The 21,818-nt window shown below is 42.0% G+C and overlaps 1 protein-coding gene across 8 annotated transcripts in view; it reads right to left on the bottom strand.

Annotated features, from left to right (window-relative positions):
* The window catches only part of rbm47 (RNA binding motif protein 47), a 33,021-nt gene that overhangs the window by 7,503 nt on the left and 3,700 nt on the right, over positions 1–21,818 (bottom strand). For 6 of the 8 annotated variants that reach the window (XM_022758442.1, XM_022758446.1, XM_022758449.1 and 3 more), the window contains exons 3-5: positions 11,891–12,077; positions 710–1,589; positions 231–561 (exon numbers count right to left, since the gene is read on the bottom strand). In XM_022758442.1, the coding sequence (XP_022614163.1) occupies positions 231–561; positions 710–1,558 (1,180 nt within the window). In that variant the 5' untranslated portion in view covers positions 1,559–1,589; positions 11,891–12,077. Of the gene's footprint in view, positions 1–230; positions 562–709; positions 1,590–5,251; positions 5,321–11,890; positions 12,078–21,818 lie in introns of those variants that run through there. The other 2 variants (XM_022758445.1, XM_022758444.1) reach the window with 2 other exon arrangements.

Here is a 21,818-nt window from a genome sequence, read left to right as displayed (position 1 = left end):
AAATTCTAGTCATCAAAGATTAAATCATTATTATCTTAGTCATCATGACCATTTCAAATCATAGCTCCTAATTGACGGTGTGTTTGTCATTGCTGCTCTTTAGCAGTGCATTGGCCCACTGAGTTTCTGCTGATACCAACATTTATAAAAACTCTTGGCACTCAGAGAAACACTGTGGCTTTTGCAACTGATCATTACTGGAACAAAAACAGAAAAAAATGAATTCTAACCTTTGACAAAATATTCCCTGTTGGGTCCAATCAGGGTGTTGTAGGGATAACCATAGTAAGCCAACGTGTAGGGATCACACTGGTACACGTAGTTCTGCTGAGTAGCCTCTGGAGTGGCAGGAACTCCCCCCTTAGAGGCCTTCTGACGAGAGTATTGCTCTTTATCAACTGGCTTGGCGAGCGTCACTTCGATGCAGGACCCTTCCACCTCTGTGTTATTGAGGTGGTCCATGGCCAGGACGGCATCCTCCCGAGAGGTAAAGTGGACGAAGGCGTAGTCACGGATTTTCTTCACACGTTCAACACATCCAGGGTTCCACTGGCTGAATACCTGCTCGTCAGAGAAAGTATGGGTAGTTTTAGCTTTGCCTGATATACTGAAAAACAATACCAACTTCTACCTCTTTATGTCAGATATCATTGTAACCTGATTAAATCATATAGTGAAACTTGTAAACTGATCGGTCAGCTAATCTCACCTGTCTAATAGTCTCCTCGCTAGTCTCCATCATTAGATTCCTGACGTAAAGGATCTTCACCGTCTCCATCACGTCTTCATCCACATCAATCTCTGGCTCAGCCCAGTCCACTGCGATCTGGTGACCCCACAGCTGAATACGTCCAGGCATCAGCTTCCTGCGAGCCATGGCGGCTGCACGATGTGACTCATACTCTACAAAGGCGAAGCCACGGTTCTTCATCTTGTCTGCAGCGCTGGCATAAACTATCACATCTAGTACACCTTCGGTCACCTTCGAAACCTCCTCTAAAATCTCCTCACGCTTTTTGGTCTTCGGGATGCCACCAATGAAAAGACGGCAGTTGTCCACGGAGGAGCACACCCCCAGTAGCCGACCAGGGCGCACCTCATAGTTGTTGAGCTCCCGCACGGCACGTTTGGCCTCATGTTTCTCTGTGTACATCACAAATGCATACCCTCTGTTCTTCCCATCAAAGTCCATCATCAGCCGCATCTCATAGATGCGTCCTACGGACTCAAACACTGGGACCAGCTCATCCTCATAAACGTCCCGTGGGATTTTGCCCACAAAGATTTCGCACCCCCGCGGAGGAGATGGACCGTTCCAACCAGGAGGGGGGCCATATTTACGCTGACCATTTTCCTGGACCATACTGTAGCCAGTGCGCTCCATCAGGGCCACCAGTGCAGCCTCATTGGGAGCACCTGCAACACCCTCAGGGATGTTGATCTGTCCATGGAGAGAGAGGTGGGGGGCACCAGAGGAGGGCTTGGAGGATTTGGTGGGTTTGGACGGGGTGGCGTTATTGCTCATGGTCGACGAGGAAGCAGAATCTTCGGCTGTCATTCTGACAAAACCATCCAATCAGATCTGGGGCCTGAGGAGGGCAAACAGAGACAGGTTCGTCAAATTACATTGAATTGTATCAACCAACTGTTATCCAAGAGAGAACAGAAAACACATGAAGGATGAAAAATAAGAAGAAAGGGTTAATGCTCAGAAGGTACAACTTAATCAAGAAAAAGCAATAATATAGCTGCTTGTTGAAACAAAATCATTATCAATTTGCAGGCACAATCAAATGCAAGACTACCTACCTAACAAACACACATAATGTGGACTGGACAGAACAGTGAAAATACAGCATCTATAAATCCCCAGGGCACCTTCCCTTATCAGCAGTTTTACAACCTTGTTTTGTTGAGTTCCTCAGATCCCTTGCTGACCTCTGACCCCTATCAGGGAGAATGGAGGGCTGTAAACCCTGAAACCTCGAGCTCAAGGTTCATTGAGTACAAATAGGTCACATGCTCATTATGTGTGTGTGTGTCAGAAGTTTGTGTAAAATATGACTCCATACTGTGACAGTAATTTGGTCTTACACAGGCACCTGTTGCACACACACACTCACCACGAGATGGAGTTGGACTTTCAACCTCACCTTATCAATAATAATGTTATACAGTGTGTGCAGCTTTTTTCTGTGTGTGTGTGTGTGTGTGTGTGTGTGTGTGTGTGTGTGTGTGTCTCTGTGTGTGCACCACTTCATTAAGAGCTGCAGCCCTATAGGAGGAACAGAGAACAATCAGAAATCGGCTTCCCGAGCATAAACCTCTTATTCTGTTGTTTTCCGTCACTGCCAGTGTTCAGAACGGAAAAATCCACTGCATTTTAAATCCCCAAATCTCCACGCTGCATACAACACTGAAGCAACAAATCACAGCAACCTCCAAGGCAAACTCCTTTTCTAGGACTCAACGTCATGAAAGCAAATAGGTCAAATAAAATTTAAAAAAAGAATGTCTTGCTAGTTAGGCAAGCAATGAGTGTGTGTTTTTGTGCGTCATAACATTGCCTGGACTTTGATGGAGATAGGTGAGGCAGTCAACAAAGGTAAAACACTACAAAGCCTAGCAACCATGGTAACATACACACTCATTTGACCTGACCCAACATCCCACACACACACACACACACACACACACACACACACACACACACACACACACACACACACACACACACACACACACACACACACACACACACACACACACACACACACACACACACACAATGGCTAGAGGGCTTAGAATTACCTGCAAACTAGTTCACACCTCTTCCACAGAGGAAGCAACAAGGATGCAAATGTCAGATTGACAGAATAAAAAGAGAGATGCTTATCTTTAAAAAATGCACAGTAGACATAGCATATAAATTTAAAGTAAACTATTATTGAAGTAAACTATTATTTAATTCATTTATTGTGATGTATAGAAGACAATAAAAACATGGGATCAGTGGAAAACAAAACAACAAAAACAAAGAGTGGGGAAACAGGATGATGTTTCCGCCCTCTGTCTTTAGGCAGCATTATGTTGCTGCATGTTGACACAGGTCAAGATGACATTAGATCATATAAAAATACTGATTTAGACAAAGTTAGGGGGGCATCTAATATGAAGAGATGCATTTTGACACTGCTCAACAGGATGCAGTTCCCTTTATTGCACAAAAAATAAAACACATCACACGAGGTTTTCGCAGCAGCTTGCTACATTAAAACAGCATTTTTATGACTAGTTTCTCTGTTGCCTTTTCTCTCTGCCTCTACAGCTCAATGTGCCCTCCCTCTGTTCCTTCTATCGTGTGAAGTGCTAACATGACTCCATCTCTTATCAGCCTTATCTTGCCAGACTAATGACAAAGGGAGGACAATATTCACTTTGGGAGTTCTGCTCGGTGATAAAAAGAAGCTATGTGACACTATGAGGTCGACACTTTGTACAACATACTGTAGTCAGGGTGAGACCCGCTCCTCTGGATATTTTGTGTGTGTCAAAAATATGATATATTCAGTGTTCAGCCGTAGCATGGGGTAACCACTTCCTGCTTTTGACCCTTTGGAGATATTCCTAACTTCCTCAGTGCTGACCACTGTTGTGCTGAGGTTTTCCTTTCTTAGGAGAGACTCAGGAAATCACAGCACTTAGTGTGAAGCGAAACTGGTCTGTTATAATCTCTCTTCCTTTGCAAAAAAAAAAAGAAAAAAAAAGAGAATGGGGAGTGAGTATGTTGGATCTTTTGGCATTTAAGTGTATCTGAAAAACATAAAAATTATGATAACAAGGGGTAACAAAGGAAACAGGAAAGTAACACAGCATGGAAGAAGGAAGAGAAAAAATATTAAGAGACAAAGAAAAAAAAACAACAGACAGCTCTGACCTTGTACATAGGTGTATGCAATCATGTGTATGTTTTAGTGTGTGTGTGTGTGTGAGAGAGAGGGGGGGGGGGATCTGAGGCAGCGACAGGTAAATGATTAACCTTGGTGAAGACAAATCGCAACCTTTACTCAGAGAGAGCATAAAGATTTACAGATGATGTCTCAGTGAGTAAAAAAAATAGGATTTTAAAAATAAACCTAAGTCATGACCACTTAACTGTACGTGTGAGTCCAGCACAACACAGCTAGCAGCAAGTAGGTAAAACACGGCTCAGACACAGAGTTCACCTGGTCAAAGGTTATGAACTCAGAGAAGCATGGGAGGGACGGGCCAGCTAGCCTGTGCACAGCAAGTGAAGGAAGTGTAAGAGCAAGGCGTTGATTGTGTTCCGGTAATTGCAGTGGAGACTGCCCATTACATTGTGTTTATGATTGATAGAAGCACCTGATTCGCTACGTATTAACAGCACGTTACTGGGGACTGAATTGTTTTATGAGCAGACGAAAAAGCTTTTACTATAACCATAACACCATAAACAGAGTGACTGCTGCTGGCAAATCCTTCAGTCTTTTTCTTCAAATAAGCAAATGAGTCATGGCGTAGTTACTCACGGCTAGAAAGACAATGACCATTAGATTCTTCATGTCACTGACCTGATCAGTTAAATCAACAGTGCTGTCATGTTTTCTTCTCAGGCAAATGCACAGATCTTGTCCAGAGGTTAACAAATATCTCTTTTGGTTCCCATTTTACTGCAGATTATGGAGCAAAGCAAATCCATGTGTACGTTCATCAGTATGGAACAATGCAGCTCTCAGTTTGCTGCTCTATCCTGAGTGACACTGATCCAGTGCACTGAAGAAAACAGGCCTGAGGAAGCTGCCATCTTAGCCACACACGTGAACACGTGGAGCCTCACAGCGTCCACCCAGCAGCCCCTAACAACAAGGTCACAAGGCAGCAGAACAGGATCAATGAAGCACCAACACTTGAGAACTCTCAGGTCCTGCTTTTCCCTCACACATAACACACAGCCAATAGATAAAATGACAGCGGCTGAGACACTAAATGAGTCATACAAATGCCATTTATGCCAACTACTAAATAATAATCTTCACACACTACACTTCACTACAGTTTCAAGTCACAGCAATTCATCATTTAAAGATGAGGAATCTAAAACCAGAGAGAGAGAGGGAAGTGAGAGTGAAGAACAGCAGAAATATTGAGAAAGATATCAGAGCAGTGGGATGGTGGTGGAAAAGAGAAGGGGAAGCAGAAGCAGAGAGTGGTCAGACGGGAGGATAGCTACCCCTGTTGCTTCACAGCGCTCTGCTGCTTGGCCGCCTGCTCTGGGAGTGTTAGTCCACCTCCATGAGAGACAGGTACAGCAGGGCACTGAGCACAGAGGCCAGCCTCCTCTACACTCACATACACACACACACACACACACACACACACACCCACCCCCCCACACACACACACACACACACACACACACTTAAACACACACACACACACACACACACACACACACACACACACTTAAACACACACACACACACGTTGAACCAAAGCTGCAAGCATGAGAGTTGATGAGGGTGGAGCTAAAACAGGTACTCTTTGTGAGGGTGTATGTAGACGGACCCCAGCCTTACTTTAGGAGAAACTGTTTACTTTTAAATTATTTATTTATTTACTATAATGTTTGTTTGAGTGTGTGCGTTTGGTGGAAAGTGTTTCATTACATTTACTCAACTACTGCAGTTAAGTAGACTTTAACGGTACTTGTACTTTACATGAGTATTTCCATTGTATGCCACTTTATACATCATATTGTTGTCCATTATATTCATCTGACAGCTGTAGTTTCCAGAGTCTTTTCAAATTTTACATTTTAAAATATGATTATTTTTTAGGGATTAAACCAGTGTTTTCCAGCCTTTATGGCTTGTGTGGCTTAGTGTTCAGACGTCTATGAGCTAGTAGCAGTTCCACCCAAGAAATATTTCCCCTCTGAACTTCTCAGATAGTTGCATTTAAATAATTGTTTAACACCCAAAGTTGTAACACCCTCCAATTTTTCATAAAAAACAAAGATTAGAGAAAAATTTAAAGTCAAAATCTCAGATTTACCTGAAGACTCTCTCCTTGGAGAGAGTCTGAAACCAATGAGTTGGAAACCAATGGACTTAAATACCAAACTGTATATAAATCAATTAAAACCAGCTCCACATTACATATAATAATATATCAGCCACAGGAGCCATTTAACAAGAACTTTTAGTTTTGAAACTTAAAGTACATTTTGCTGACACGTATGTACTTCTACTTCAGTAGGATTTTGAATGTAGCACTGTTACCTGTGATGGAGTACTTTAACAAAATCCATTGGTAGTTTTTCCTCAGTAAAATAATGATAGATACACACACACACACACACACACACACACACACACACACACACACACACACACACACACACACACACACACAGAAGCATGTGTAGCACAAACCTACAAATCTTGACTGTGTCACTAATGAAGACACAGCAAGTGAGGTGAGTGGGAGGAGAGAGGGCTGATGGGTAATGGAGTTTTAATGGGTTTACAGGGTTTTCTGCTTAGAGTTGCAGAAACGGGACGGAGGGTCGGAAGTGTTCAAACTTGGGTTTGAATACTTCCTCATGTTGTTGTCTAACTGTGAAAGGATATTTGGAAATTCTGACTGGGAGTTACCACAACAGTGATTTATGTCATGTCAGCACAAGACTACAAATGTGTATAAATCTGTGTGTGTGTGTGTGTGTGTGTGTGTGTGTGTGTGTGTGTGTGTGTGTGTGTGTGTGTGTGTGTGTATTTTGTACATAACAACGGTGAACATGTTCCTAGCCCAGCTTAACTTAAGCAAACAACACACACCTTCCTGGGCAGTCAAGAGAGCAGATAGAGAGACGACAGAGAAAAGAAAAAAAAACAGCAGGATGAGAGTTTCTGTCTGAAAAACTCCCCTCAGTGCTCTGAAAAGAGCAAGTAAAGAGGGAGTGAGTGAAGGAGAGACCAGATGGGGTGAAAGGGACAGAGAGATGAAAGTCACAGTGTGTGGTCAACAGTGTGCTGAGTTTCAGCTGCTATTGAAACCGGCTCTGCTCCTTAACGACTGAGTAAACAAGCAAGAAGAAAGTCCATTTAGCATAAAGACCAGAGACTGATGAATGGACAAAAAAGAAGAGATTAAAGCACAAATGACGGAGAGAGCTATGTATGGACTTTAGCACCTTTGATGTGTTTGCATAATTAAAATGCCAGTTATAAAACTGTCAAATCAATTCCCATGACATTGGAAGGAGTGAAATATGAATTACAGCAAAAAGGTGTGTCCATAAAGGTGTGTGTGTAAAAATATGTATTTGTGTGTGTGTGTGTTTGTGTGTGTATTGTGGACACACTGTGTAATCTTCAAAAGCAAAGAAAAGATTGTTTGGGAGCAGTTTCACTAAGCCAATGAGGTCAGTCTGAATCAAAGATCAACTGTCAGTCCTTAGTGAGAGCCAATCAGGAGTCAGACACGCGTCAGAGGGTTCAGGCGTTCTGGTGACCGCACAACGGGACCATCAACCCTTCAGGTCAACGGTTAACTGTTAAACTCCACAGGAAGATCCGAGCGAGGGACTTGAAGAACATTTATCTTAATCATTGTACATGTACCCTAAATCATTTGTCAGACACACACACACACACACACACACACACACACTCACACACACACACACACTCACACACACACACACACTCACACACACACACACACTCACACACACACACACACTCACACACACACACACACTCACACACACACACACACTCACACACACACACACACTCACACACACACACACACTAAAACTTCATCTAGCTCCAGTTTCAAACAGGTCTGAATATGTGGATTGCAGTTTAAATTTTTTATCGATTTTTAAAAAGGAGTCTCAAATATATACTTGAGTGAAATTTGTCATCATAAGAAAAATACATAATATACTTTGTGCTTTAAACTGATGTAAATAACTGAACTGAGCTGACTTTTGTATTTAACAAAATAACACTGTCAGTGACATTGTGTGTAATTTAAAACATGCTTTCTTGGAATTAAATCATAAGTAATCACATTAGAGAGTGCTTCTTAGACTTTGTCGGTTATCTCTGATAAGCTGGCTCTCTATTAAGGCCAGGGCCACACACACACACACACACACACACACACACACACACACACACACACACACACACACACAGTGCAATCTGCCACATAGGCAAAAACCCTGTATAAGCAGGAATAAAGTCAGCAGTAAAGCAGTGCTGGTAATCAGTATCTTGGCCAGAGAGCCTGTATGACTGCCATCTATTATTACAAGTCATCCATATAAGTAAATGAGTAGCGTGTCACAAGACCAGAGGTCCTGCTGTTTATTTCTGTAAAGCAATGCAACCTGTAGGAGTAAACCACACTGTTTAGTCGCACACTGTGCTTTTCTGGAAACAGTTCCTCTCAGAAAAGCACTGAAACTGACCAAAAACAAAAAGCTTCCTGCTGTGTGCTTTGCTTTGTCCAACAGCTCGATTGTTTCAGGTAGCTTTCACATTTTAGCTGTTTTAAAGAATTACTTGCTCACATCATTACCTTTGAAAATGCCAAGCAGTAAAATGTACTCTGATGATAACCACCAAATATAAAGCAGCATGAAGGAGACATGTAGTTCCATTGTCTTTTCTCTTGCACACATTCAGTACAGTATCGAAGTCAGCTGCAGCAAGCCTATAAAACAATGAACTTGATGAAAGAGAAGTGAGAACTGTGGTCGACCCCGCAGGACACATGATGTCCTCAATCCGTGGTTCACGCAGCCCAACTGTCAGCATGCTGACTACAACAGCATGAAGCAGGATGGAGAGTTAAGTCACACTGCTGACCGAGGAGAAGGAAGCTGTGTCATCTCAGGATTTGTTTTCTGTCCAGTCGCATTGTTTTTGAGGAGCTGTTGCACCGAAGTGCGGCTCTATCAAGAAGATAGAGTTCTGTACAGTTAGTGCACAACATTATGCTGTTCATCTTCTTGATACATCGATGAATCATTTGGGCTATATATATATACACATGTCAGAAAATATTGAGAAATGTCCATCACAACATCCCACACCCCAAGGAGATGTCCACATAGCTCTTTTTGTGTGTCCATCAGTCCAAACCCCCCCAAAAAGACGTAAAAAAAATAGAAAAATATTCACTTTTAAGAAGCTTCAACTTGTCACTCGTTAGCATCTTAAACCTTTACTTAATCACCAAAATTGTTGCAGCAAAATTTTCTGCTCAGTTGTAATTCAAGTTGTAATCTTCAGTGATCACACACTTCATCAGACACTTACAGATCAATCTATCCCACTTCCATGATTACAGCTTCATCTTCACTCAGCACTCAAAGCAACAACAACAACTTCATTCAGTGTTAGCACAGATTGTGTATATTTTCTGTTGATTGACTTATTGATTGATTGTTTTAACTCAAAACATATCTGGTTCTGAGGTTGAAGAATCTAGATCTGAGCCCCCCTTCATTTTCACCCCGGCCACTGTTCTCTGTTGTCTCCTTCTCTTTTATTTTCTTCTCTTATTTTCTCTCCCTCCATCCATGTACCTGTCACCCTCATTCCTCTGGTTCACTCAAGCTCCAAGAAGAGCAGCGGGGAGGGGGAGGAGGAGGAGGGAGAAACGAGGAAGGTGCAGAGAGCAGGGCAAAACGAGAAGGAGAAGGGCAAGGAGGGGAAAGGAATGAAGAGAGAGAGAGAGAGAGAGAGAGAGAGAGAGAGAGAGTGTGTGTGTTGTCGTTGGGGGGGGTCTGAAGAGAGAAAGACCAGATGAAGAGGAGCGAGAGCGGCTAACGAAGGGGGACCAAATGTTCCCCTCCTCTCCTCATGCAGGCCTCCCTCCCTCAGTGTTAGAAAGCCCTTCAAAGTGAAACTGGCCTGAAGAATTTCAGGTCAGACGGAGTGCGTAAGTGACCGCCTCCAGCCCACCCCAACTTCACCACTGAGGGATGATTCCAGTTCATTTACTCTGAGAGCCCCCCTGCCTTCAGGACCTTCACATTCGTCCACTCAAAACCCCACGATTTTACTCAAACACCATGATTTTCTGCAATACAACAGAGTCTGCATACTTAACATTTTCTTTTCAACACAATCAGCATTTACTCACTGATTATGACTCTAATGACTCATTCACACTTTAATTGTAACATCAATCATAGTGTATGCACTAATTATAAACACAAGGGCTTTGAATTAAGTCTTAATGTGAAGTATGACAGGATAGAAATGTTGCCACACATGTCCCCTCACACAGCTACGCAGTCATTACTAATCATAAGAGCTGCTTTAGCTTTAGCATTAGCTGAAAGGGGCTTTGCTGCCTTAGGCAAACACATTCCTCAGGCTAATCAGCTAGCCTGTTCAAGGCCATAGCAGACATTGTTTCAGACAATTACTACTGACATTGACAGTGTCACACACTCGTGATAAAGGCTTTAGAGGGCCGCTGTGTGTGTGTGTGTGTGTGTGTGTGTGTGTGTGTGTGTGTGTGCGTGTGCGTGCATGTCTGTGTTTGAGGGGTAAACTAGCAAGACTTAAGGCTGGAGATTTGACGCAATAAAGAATAAAAGATCCAAATATTTGCATATACTGTATAACCTCATTCTGTTTTTTCAGAATGCTTCACTCTCACATTTACTACACAGGCTTAGAGAGGAGCTAACCGTCATACACACTTTTATGCTCAAACAAGGGTCCACCCTGTCGACAAACACAATTTAGAGAGAGTGTGTCAGACTCCCACAATGGCACAATTACAGATACGTGCAGCTGAAGTCACATTTCGGTCAACACAATCGTTTTTGTTTGAATTGTATCTTAGAGAATCTCTGACAAAAAGGTTGAACCATAAGATAGCAGTAAATATTGTAATTTTTTCACTGCATGTTGAGCCTTGAACGCAACTTCAATGAAGGAAATTTAGCCTCACAAGATTCTCTCTCTCTCTCTCTCTCTCTCTCACACACACACACCACACACACACCACACACACACACACACACTAAACAAACAGCTCACCTTAACCAGGGCAAAAGTCCACATATTATATGACGAAGAACCCGGAAGTCTATAGGTAATAATACCAGCCTCTCCAGGTAGTCACTGAAGCATTTTTTATCCCCCACCCAACACACACACACACACACACACACCACACAGCACGACACCAATCACTACAACACAACACGGACACACACACACACACACACACACACACACACACACACACACACACACACATACAGTGCCACCAGTGCCATGCCACTCCACTGGTTCCACTGGTTTCATTGTAAGGACATCTTGATCTCCATTCCTAGCACTGATTGGTTTAAGTGCCTTTGTTTTCTGTTTCCAGTCAATTTGTGGTGAAACAGGGAAGTCTGGTAAACTGTAACTCTGTTCAGACAAAGCAGCGTGCCAGATAACATCCAAGAGAAGAGAGAAAAATGGACAAGACAAAATCACAGAGCAAAAAGCTGTTCCCCCTGGACTGTCTCCATCAGAGGACTGTAAGGTTTAGTCAAACAAAAGCATGGAGGGCAGAGGCAAGAGTTACAAGAGAGTACTGCGGTCATCTATCATAAGGAGAGCTGACAGTTTCAGAACATCAACATTTTGCTACAGAAAAAACTAACAGATTTTTCAAGGCTAACTAAATGAGATTTTTCAAAAGTGATTTGGGAAAAAAAAAAGTTAAAATCAGAGAGTGACACAGCAAGAGGAGGTGATGGCAAGTTTTTCAAAAGAGACTTAAAGAAGGAATATGTTCTGTACAGAGGCCTTTGGAAAAACAGATGTTAACACTGTACCTGTATCCCAATCTGAAGAGCGCAGATATCGAGGAGCGGGCCGAGGAGATGGAGATGCAGTCGCTGTGTTTTGTTTTTGTCTCCCTGCACATTCACATTTGTCTAAAACTGACTTTGTCTCTGTCCATTCACTCTCCTTTGGTGTTGACAGGCGGCAGCAGTAAGAGAGTCTCCTTGCCTGCTGTGTCTGTGTGTTTGAGTGTGGAGGTAAGCAAAGGTGGTTTAGTGTTTACTCACTCTCAATGGCCAGAAGAGAGAGGTGGGGCCACTCAGTACAGGTAACCCCCCACCTTTTTTTCCTTCTTCAATTTCTCTCTCTCTCTCTCTCAGCTGATAAGGAATAAGACAATAGGGAAGGGAAGGGATGAAAAGACAGAGGGTGTGACGAAAAGGCGAAGATTGACAACAATCGGGGAAAGGTCATGAGGAGCTTGTGTTTGAGTGTGCGCATATATTAACAGTTACACACTGGACATGTTTGCTCACCTCTTATTATTAAATAAAATGGAAAATCTCAGGAGAATCTAGTGTGAGTCACAACTCAAAACACTGGAGGAAAACGCTGGAGAATTTGTTGGAATTTGCTGTTTTGCTTTTCAGTGACACCCACAAGAATTCCAGCTTTTCTATTCAACAGGGATAACATAAACAGAAACCATTTATCACAAGTTCCCCAGTCAAAGCAACAAGTGTTATTTTTAACAAGGTTTATTTTTAACACCACTGTGTGGCTAACACCCTCAGAACTGGAGGGAGGTGTGCTCAACTGCACAAGACGTCTTAATGAGTCTGCGCTACGTGAGCATCAAAGTGCTCCTGCCTCTTTGAGCTAAATGCTAACATCAGCATGCTAACATGTTAACAAAAGTAATGCTAATATGCTGATGTTATCAGGTATAATGTTTTCCGTGTTCACCATCTTAGTTTAGCATGTTAGCATGCTAACAGTACAGCTGAGGCTGAGAATGAGAATGTCATTAGTTTTGCAGGTATTTTGTCACTTGAAATTTTGACCTGACGATGGCGCTAGATGAAAAGTCACCAAAGTCATCAGAATTCATCCTCTGGGAAACATGAATGTCAAACTTCACGCCGGTCCATCCAATAGCTATTGAGATATTTCAGTCTGAACTGAGTGGTAGACTGACCCACAACGCCATCCCAAGAGCCACGCCAGCAGCGTGGCTAAGAATAGTTCCTTGCTCCCTGAACAAGTGACAACACATCATCTGAGATCAAACCGAAGTAAAGCTATCAAGAAGAAGGTTAACAAAAGGTTAAAGTTCATCAGAGTTACGCTACAGATGTCAGCAGTTGCCTTCTTGAGAGCACTTCTATCCAGAGAACTACTGTGTTTAATCAAACCAAATATCCTCAGGCATATTAGAAAACAAGAGCATAGACTCAAAGAACTTCAAACACAGCCTAGAAAAACACTTTAAAGGAGAAGAGATTACTTTAGGGCCTGGGGCATTTTCGCATAAACCTGTTGAGGACTAAATTTGACAGATTTTTCTGAGACCACTTAGGGTTTTTCATCCGGTTTGAAGCCCCAGTGACCTGGTAGTCATAGAATTTTATCAACATGATAGTCAAAGCTTTCTCAAGTTCAAACAAGATTTCCTCCACAAGAAATCCAGATAGTATGACCTGACACCCAAATGATAAGGAAGTTGAAGCTTCAGCTGTGTTAATAAGCTTTATTTCTGCAGGTTGCATTAAGTATTGATTTCAAAGTCACTTTACTGGCAACACACTGATAAATACATTCGAAACAGAGAGAACACAGTTGTCACATTCCAGTCATATTTGACAGAAACACAGAGAGGGTCAGAGAGAATAGGAAGGAGACCACACTGACAATGTGTGGAAGTGTGCATAACCTTAAACAACCCTTAAAGAGAACAGGGCCTACACTCTTATCAGTCGGGGTGCTGTTCTACTCCAGCTTAAGTGTGTGTATGAGTGTGTTTGTGTGTGGAAATGCCATTGCACAAGTGACACATTAACCAATGACTCTGTTAATGAAGGACATGCAATCACTGATTCTTGCCTTTTGGCAGCACACACACACACACACACACACAGTATATGTAGCACACCAGTTCAAAGTTTACAGATGGAGAAATCTCTTCTCTCCCCCAACAGAGTGTAAAAAGGTTGGAGTGAAGGCCGCACACAGCAATAAACCTATTTTAAAAGGTGGAGGAGAGTGTGATCCAAACACCAAGATGACTTTATTGCCAGCACACTGTATCTCACAAACACACTCACACATCAAGTCAAGGCAAGTTTATTTCTATAGCCTAGTTTCACATACAACGTCTCAACAGCCTTCACAAGCTCACATCAGCAGTTCCCGACTCTAGGTAGCACTCATAAACAGAATATAAACATTTATATAACAGTTATAACAGTTGGTAGAAATTTAAAACAGAATCCAACAATTGGACTCTAGTGATGAAATCACCAAAAGATGCCCAATGTGTCCAATAAAGACGTCCACACACACACTAATGCCACAAAAGCACAAAGTCATGCACTGAACAGGAGATAGCCATCAGCTCAGGGGTAATAGACGTGGGGGAACTGGCCCCGCAGGTCTGATATGAATCCATACACAACTAAGAAGCTGTACACAAACAGCTTTGCAACGGTCACTGAGACCGATGGGAGGATGTTAAGAGTCTGAAGAGGAGTCTGCCGTGTCTGTGTGTGCTGTCTTGTTGCCAACCAAACAGAGAGTAACGCACACATAGTTTAGTCAAACTCAACACACATGCTCCCGTACAGTACATATATCTGGACCTACATTTGGAGGTTGTATCAGCTGATATCAGTGAACTGCTGATGCATAATCTTGCTGCGCACGTTGGCACACATACAAAGAAGACACTGCAGATCAGTAAATTACAGTCATTTTATTTAATTTTATTTTATTGGCAGCATATGTATGTAAATGTAACTTTTCTTATTTTATTATTTATGTTCCCATTGATATTATATTTTACAATAATTACATTTTTAATGATGTTTACTGTTAAAAAAAAAAAATAAGGCTTATTGTTCAACAGACATATCCTCGTCATACAATGTTTTCAATAACACGTCTTTATGTAAGGAAAATAACAATATTGGCCAATCTATTGTTATTTCATTATTATTCTTTGAAGGTTTAATATTGGTGTTATTGGCTCTAGCATACATGCATGCGCAGCCACACACTCATAAGCACACAAACACACATTCACAGGCTATATTGTGTGCCTGTTTCCATTTGGTATCAGTGGCCTTTCAAACTGATAATTCTGTTTAAAAAGTGATTAAGATTGGGGTCATAGAAACTACTATGAAGCGGGCCGTTCACTTCAGTACACATGGTTGATGATTGTTAATACCTATGATCTGCAAGGAACTACATTTTTTAAAACATCTGAGATTTACTGTCAAACAGTATGTCATCAAAAGCAAAGGTCAGCATCGATGTCGGCAGAAACGCTGAATGCAAAGAGGTACAGTGCTGTGTTGTGTTGTATGTAAACTTCACTAACTGCTAATGCAAACATAAACATTAGAGAAATGTGTGTGTGTGTGGAGATGTGTGTCGGCCCAGCATGGCATGTGACACAGCTGACGGGCCTCAACTCAACTAAGTGCTTGTTTGTCAGGAAAATAATTCCAACAGGCAGCAGATTACACCTTCATCAGCAACAGACATCAGCATCTGTGCTAGTGAGTGTCTGTGTTTCTCTCTACCAGCTTTTTAATATCTCTGTTTACATCTGTATCTGTTTATAAATGGAAAATTACACAAGTACTAATATAGCCGTTAAAAACATTTTTGTTAGCTGAAACAAAAATCAAGACTAAAAAACTCCAACTGATACAAGATGAAATGTTCTTTTAATGCAAGAAAGTTCAAGATTTTTGTCCATCGCTTTATGTGGAGAAGATATTTCAAAAAAGATCGGACGCAGGCCTCAGAGATCTAATAACTAAAACTGAAATAAAATTAACAAGGATCTCTTTCATTTCCACAGAAAGAAAACTGAAACTGAACATATGAATATGACATGAAAAATACCAAAAACAAAACTTGGACTTAGACTGAACATTCAAAATTAATTGAAAATAAAAAAATATGTAAAAATAATTAAGAATCAATGCCCTGCTTTACGGTTACTGCTTGTACAAGCATGTTTTTTTACTGAACTCAAACCACTACATAATATATTTTAAGCATCAGTGTCAAACTAAAATAAATATTTCCTCAGTCAGAGCATAAGTACTTAAAACTGAAATATAAAGAAATGATCTAAACTGGATCCTCAATCTCAGGTGACCCTCTCATCAAAGTCCCAACAGAGGGAACAAACCCTGCAGGGTGTCACACACTTGCATTCATCTGAACACACACAACACACAGATCACAGTGCGTTTGTGTGTGAGACGGATGTAACCTGTCCAGTGTAAAGTGTAAAAATGCTGTTCTGCTTAAAAATCCTGAGAGATTAAGACTTCATATCTGCCTCTGTTCTGCTGTAACGCTTCCTCCTTCACCTCACATCCTGTAACCACTGATAACCAATCCCAGTGTCCCACTTATGATTAACAAAAATGACTCAGCACAAAAAGAGAGCCTTTCTTCCCTGCTACCACACACACACACACACACACACACACACACACACACACACACACACACACACACACACAGGATCTGACATTAAAGTCCTGCATTTTTTTTTTCTTCCATCCTGATGAAAGAAGTTTCCCCTTTTGCCTAGAATTTGATCAGCTGACAATCCAGTCATGTGGCTTGTCACTATCCAATGGCAGAGCAGGAGCATTGTGTGTTTAGGTGCTACAATCAGAGCCAAGGTCAAGGAGACACGGAAGGAGAGAGAAAGAAGAAGAGAGACGTCTGAAGAAAAGATTTGAAGGAGCTAGAAAACTTAAAAAACAGCATCGCCCTTATGACTTATAACCACAGTGAAGCCACTTATTATCTGGCCAGTGACCAATAACCACTATAACGTCAACATGGATGACTGTCCTCACACCCAGAATCTGTCATGTGATGGTGTGTAAGCAGCATGTGGATGAAATACCAGACCCTGCTGAATTATGAGCACAGGTGGATTTTATTTTACAACTAAGGTCTTGCTTTTGCAGCTTTGATTTTATACTGTTCCATTATTATTATTATCACATGTAATGTGCCATCTTCAATGACAGATGACACTACTGGGCATCTAGCAGTACATTCCAGACTGGCAGGTTGAAAGTAAAGCCACATTTCAGCCACAACATGTAAATCACTTACTTGGAAATGAAAGAAAAAATGACACAAGCAGTTTCACAAAGCAATCGATGATTGTTATAGACATTTCAGGAGTGTCAACTTTTGAATGGGGAAAGTAATGTACATGCCATGGACACTACTTTTTGGGGATTTTGGCCTCACTATACAAGTGCGACCACGGCCAGACAATCCGACGGTCATTGCTACTTCACACAGTTGTTGGCCTGGGGTGCAGAGGTGAGACCATGGCTCTAAAACTCTTTTTCTTTTTAAATTCTTCACATAACTACTTAAGTTGTTTATTACAGCCACTATAAACACTTGGGTCTCTGGATGTGGTCGATAACATTTTGTACAAACTAGTCCATGTGAAGCAAACCCCTGCCCTTAATCCACCTCCGTCACCAGCTAACTGTACTACAACTTACAACAAGCCTTCATGTTTGCGTGCGTTAAAGGGGCTGTATGGGTTTAACTGTGAGCATGACTTGGTGCTGTTCAGTCTCATCCCCTAGCTGAGCCTGTCTCTGCTGCGTGTACCATCTCTGTATATTTATTATAACATGGCAGGATGATTACGCAGCATACAATATGTGTAATTACAAGCATGTAAATAACACGAGTACATCAGAAAGCGGTGTCTCCTGATTGGAATTTCACTTCATTAAGTGTACAGACGTTTTATCTTCTAGCAATCTTAAACCTGCAATTTTCACCGTCCCTTGTGTCCTGGAAAGACGCCCCCTAAATACAGAAACTAAACTAAGAACCTAAACTCACAATAGCTAAAGCGCTAAACAGTGTCACACACACCACACCGAAACACAGGTTTTATGATGAAAAAAAAAAAATCATCCTGAGAAACTAAAACACTTTGTAATCCACCTGTTCACCTGCTCTCACACTGAATGACGAGCTGAAACTACCTGTGAAACAAAGAAGAGAAAGGGAAAGGGAGTGTGAGAACGTAGGAGAGAGGGGAGATGTGTGAATGATAGATGAGAGGATGAGAGAGAGAGAGAGAGAGAGAGAGAGAGAGGGAGAGAGGGAGAGAGGAGGGATGAGTCTGTTTGTCTGCACATGCAAGTGTCTCTGTGTGTGTGTGTGTCTGTGTGTGTGTGTGTGTGTGTGTGTGTGTGTGTGTGTGTGGCCTGAACATGCCTACTCTGTGCCATTTTGTGAATGGGTTCACAGAGTGAGTCTTGGCCCATGGAACATTCCATTCTGGCAGGGTGGAGGGCAGAGTAGCTGTGTGTGTATGCATGCATGCAGGTGTGTGTGTGTGTGTGTGTTTTATGGTGGGGTCTTATCATGAGCTGCAGTGTAGTAGCGGTAGTTTCTGTCCCCCTCACCTACCCTACTCACTTCCACACACTCGCACCCCTCAACACCATCCACGTTTGCTTGCCTTCCCTGCCAGAATCAAATCACCCTCTGCACGTACACACACACACACACACACACACACACACAAACACACACACACACACACCTTGCCTCTTGGCCTGCTGTCCAGACAACTAGCCCATTGTGTGTAGCAACAGGTATGCAGAGAAGAGTCTGTTTGAGAACGGGGCAATTGGAAGCTTGGTGTGCGTGTGCGTGCGTGCGTGCGTGCGTGTGCGTGCATGCGAGCTAAAGGTTAGATTAAAAATGTTTAAAGTCTAATTTAAAACAGCACTCACATACCTGTATGTACATTAAAATAATTGCTAGTCACTGTTATTGTTCCTCATGTCCATACTGTCTTCAAACACATCACTTCCCTAAAACGATTATAATATAATTTCTGTGCACAAATTGTAGACACTATAGGGAAGGGATCTCTTCACAATTCAACTGTTACAAACTACAAACTTAAGCTTTTAATGTAGATATGGGCATTGAAGACAAAGTTATCCTTTAATATGCCCATGTTCACACTCAATCTAACCCTAAAAAAAGAAAACCTCCATCCAGCTAAAGGAGTCAACATGCAGAGGAAGAAACTAGCAGTGAAATGAAGCATAATAACAGCATTAGCGTATGAGCAGGTTGGAGAACAGAGTAGGGAGGGAGGAAGGAGGCGAGCAGGATAGGAGGAGAGGATGGAGGGTTCAGCAGTGTCACCGCATGGGGGGGAGGGTTGGAGGGGTTACGCGGAGGTGAAAGGTTGACCAGCAGAAGGCAGGGGAGTAAGGAGAAAAGGGGGGGAAGAGGAGGAGGAGGAGTGTTGATCCAGCCTTCACACTGTGTGGATGTCACCTGTTTACACACTCAACAGTGTGTGTCGGTCCTGCCACGTTCTCAGAAGAGAGACAGTTGCACAATATCTCATCTCAAGGGCTCTCTCTATTAAAAAAGAAATAAAAAATCCATCAAGTTTGGTGGTATCAATCCTTGCAGATAGTTATGGTTTAATTTGTCCAGGTTCACTGTAACACTCGCTCTGGGCAATCCCTGTGAACGGTTTTCAGTGGACATACTTTCCACTGAGGAAATAGGCCCTATTTCCATCCTGAGTCCTGCATGTGATTAGGTTCAGTCAACAAAAGCACTTTGCATTAAGGTTAGGGAGAGATTGTGGTTTTAGTTAAATGTGTCACACGCTTCAAATCACTGCAGACTTTTTCAGTATTAAACCAAAATGTTTCCCTAATGAGTCCCTACACATAAGTTTACACATAATTATTATATATGATATTTGAATGTACAAGCGTATTATCTCTAAATTAGGAGCACATAAACATCATTTCTAGGACACAGCGTTGCACCTGTCAGTGAGAACAGTGTGTGACATTGTTATTTCGCTGTAAAACCTCTTAGGGAGGAAGTCAGGGATGGTTGTAGGGTCAACAAACTTTAATATGAGTGTATGACTTCTATATTGGAGACCCTTGTTCACAGCCTATTTCCTACCAGCAGTCAGTGTTGTATCGTTTTAGTCATGAACATGATGTTTTCCTAACCTTAACTAACCAGTTTCTGTTCGCAACGCTAACCAAACCATCACAATCAATACAGCAGATCAGAAAACTATAATCTGCATTATCATTTTTCATGGTTACAAAGAGCCCTGACAAACTATGTCGTCCTGCCCAACAACCTACCAATCATGTTTTACATCTAAGTGACAAAGCCCTCTAGTGGCAGCACAGGGAGGAGGTTGGCGCGGCTGAAGTTATCAACAAAATGTTGATTTAAACACAGGACCCTGCTGTTCATTGTCCTGTTTCAAGCCGTCAGCCAACGTTGGTTTCTTTTTAAGCGTGACCACGATCTTTCCATAATCTTAACGGTAGTTTTATTATTGTAAACATGATGACAAAGGTGACCTTCATAAAGCAGTCACGTTAACCCAAACCATGATCTTTCCCAACAATCCTTGTTGGGAAAATTGTTTTTCTGTCTAAACCTAACCAAACCTTAATCACAGCGATGTCACATCATAAAACAGATGTGACTTGGAGGAGTGAAAGGACAGGAACAGATAATAAACACCCCCACCCTGGACAGATTGCAACTAAATTTCCTTTCCTCTGCGATGAATTGTTACATCAACCTTTCCTCGTAGTGTTCATCTCCAAGCCTTACTTTTTGTCGTTTGAAATTCCTTGCCGTCCAAAGTATCTACTGGTTTCCTCTGCATTTGTGCACAAACTGAACATGTTAATAATATTTTTTCCACTCCTCTGAATTGAAGAGCTACCCCCATTTTTTTTTTACTAAGCTACCTGTACAGTATGTACAACCCTCATTTTGACCTGTCTCAACTTCCCCTTGACTCGCTGCTGTTCAGTGTTTGGTCCGATCAGAGGGGAGCTGAAGAGGGAGGTGCAGGGGGGGAGGCGATAGAGAGGAAGAATGTGGCCATTGTGCTTTCCAGGTATGTGTGTGTGTGTGTGTGTGTGTGTGTGTGTGTGTGTGTGTGTGTTTGTGACAAACAGAAAGAGGGAGAGAGGAGAGAGAGGGTGATCAGATCTTGTTACAGGTGTTTCATAAACAACACAATAGTGCTAACAGGTTCTCTCTCTGCTGCATTAGTCGCTTTACACTGCAGCTTTAGGTTTCTGCTTCAGTGTTGGTGGATTAGGCTTATGACTTTGTCACACACACTAGACTGAATCTATGCTTCCCCATCATGAGCATGAGATGGTCATGTGACAGTCATGTGACATATACTTTGTGTGTGTGTGTGTGTGTGTGTGTGTGTGTGTGTGTGTGTGTGTGTGTGTGTGTGTGTGTGTGTGTGCGTATAACTCAAGCTGTTTCTCTTCCTTTTGCCGTTTGACTTTTGTAAAATGAAAGAAACGAAAGAGAGTTTTTATTTTTACTTTCTGTTGCCCTGTGTTCCTCTAACGTTGTCTGTCTTCCTGAAACCAGAGCTGGCACAAACACAATACTAAGGTCAAGGTAGAAAAAAAAAACCTTTCGATATACAATCTTGCCTTGGATGCCTGTCTGTCCCTTTTTTTTGTAGTTGTGGAATGTGATACAGTGGTTTGAGAGATAAGTATCATTCTGAAAAATGGTTCACCTCCTGAACCTACTCACACAATCAATAATGAACCCACAGCCACTGTATGACAGACACACACACAGAGAAAGACACACAGGTCCATTTGAATAATTATCACTGTCACA

The sequence above is a fragment of the Seriola dumerili genome, unplaced genomic scaffold (genome assembly GCF_002260705.1).
Source record: "Seriola dumerili isolate Sdu_G_001 unplaced genomic scaffold, Sdu_1.0 BDQW01000301.1, whole genome shotgun sequence".
Taxonomy (NCBI): Eukaryota; Metazoa; Chordata; class Actinopteri; order Carangiformes; family Carangidae; genus Seriola; species Seriola dumerili.
Note: the sequence above shows the minus strand (reverse complement) of the source record. Positions and strands in the feature narration are given on the sequence as shown.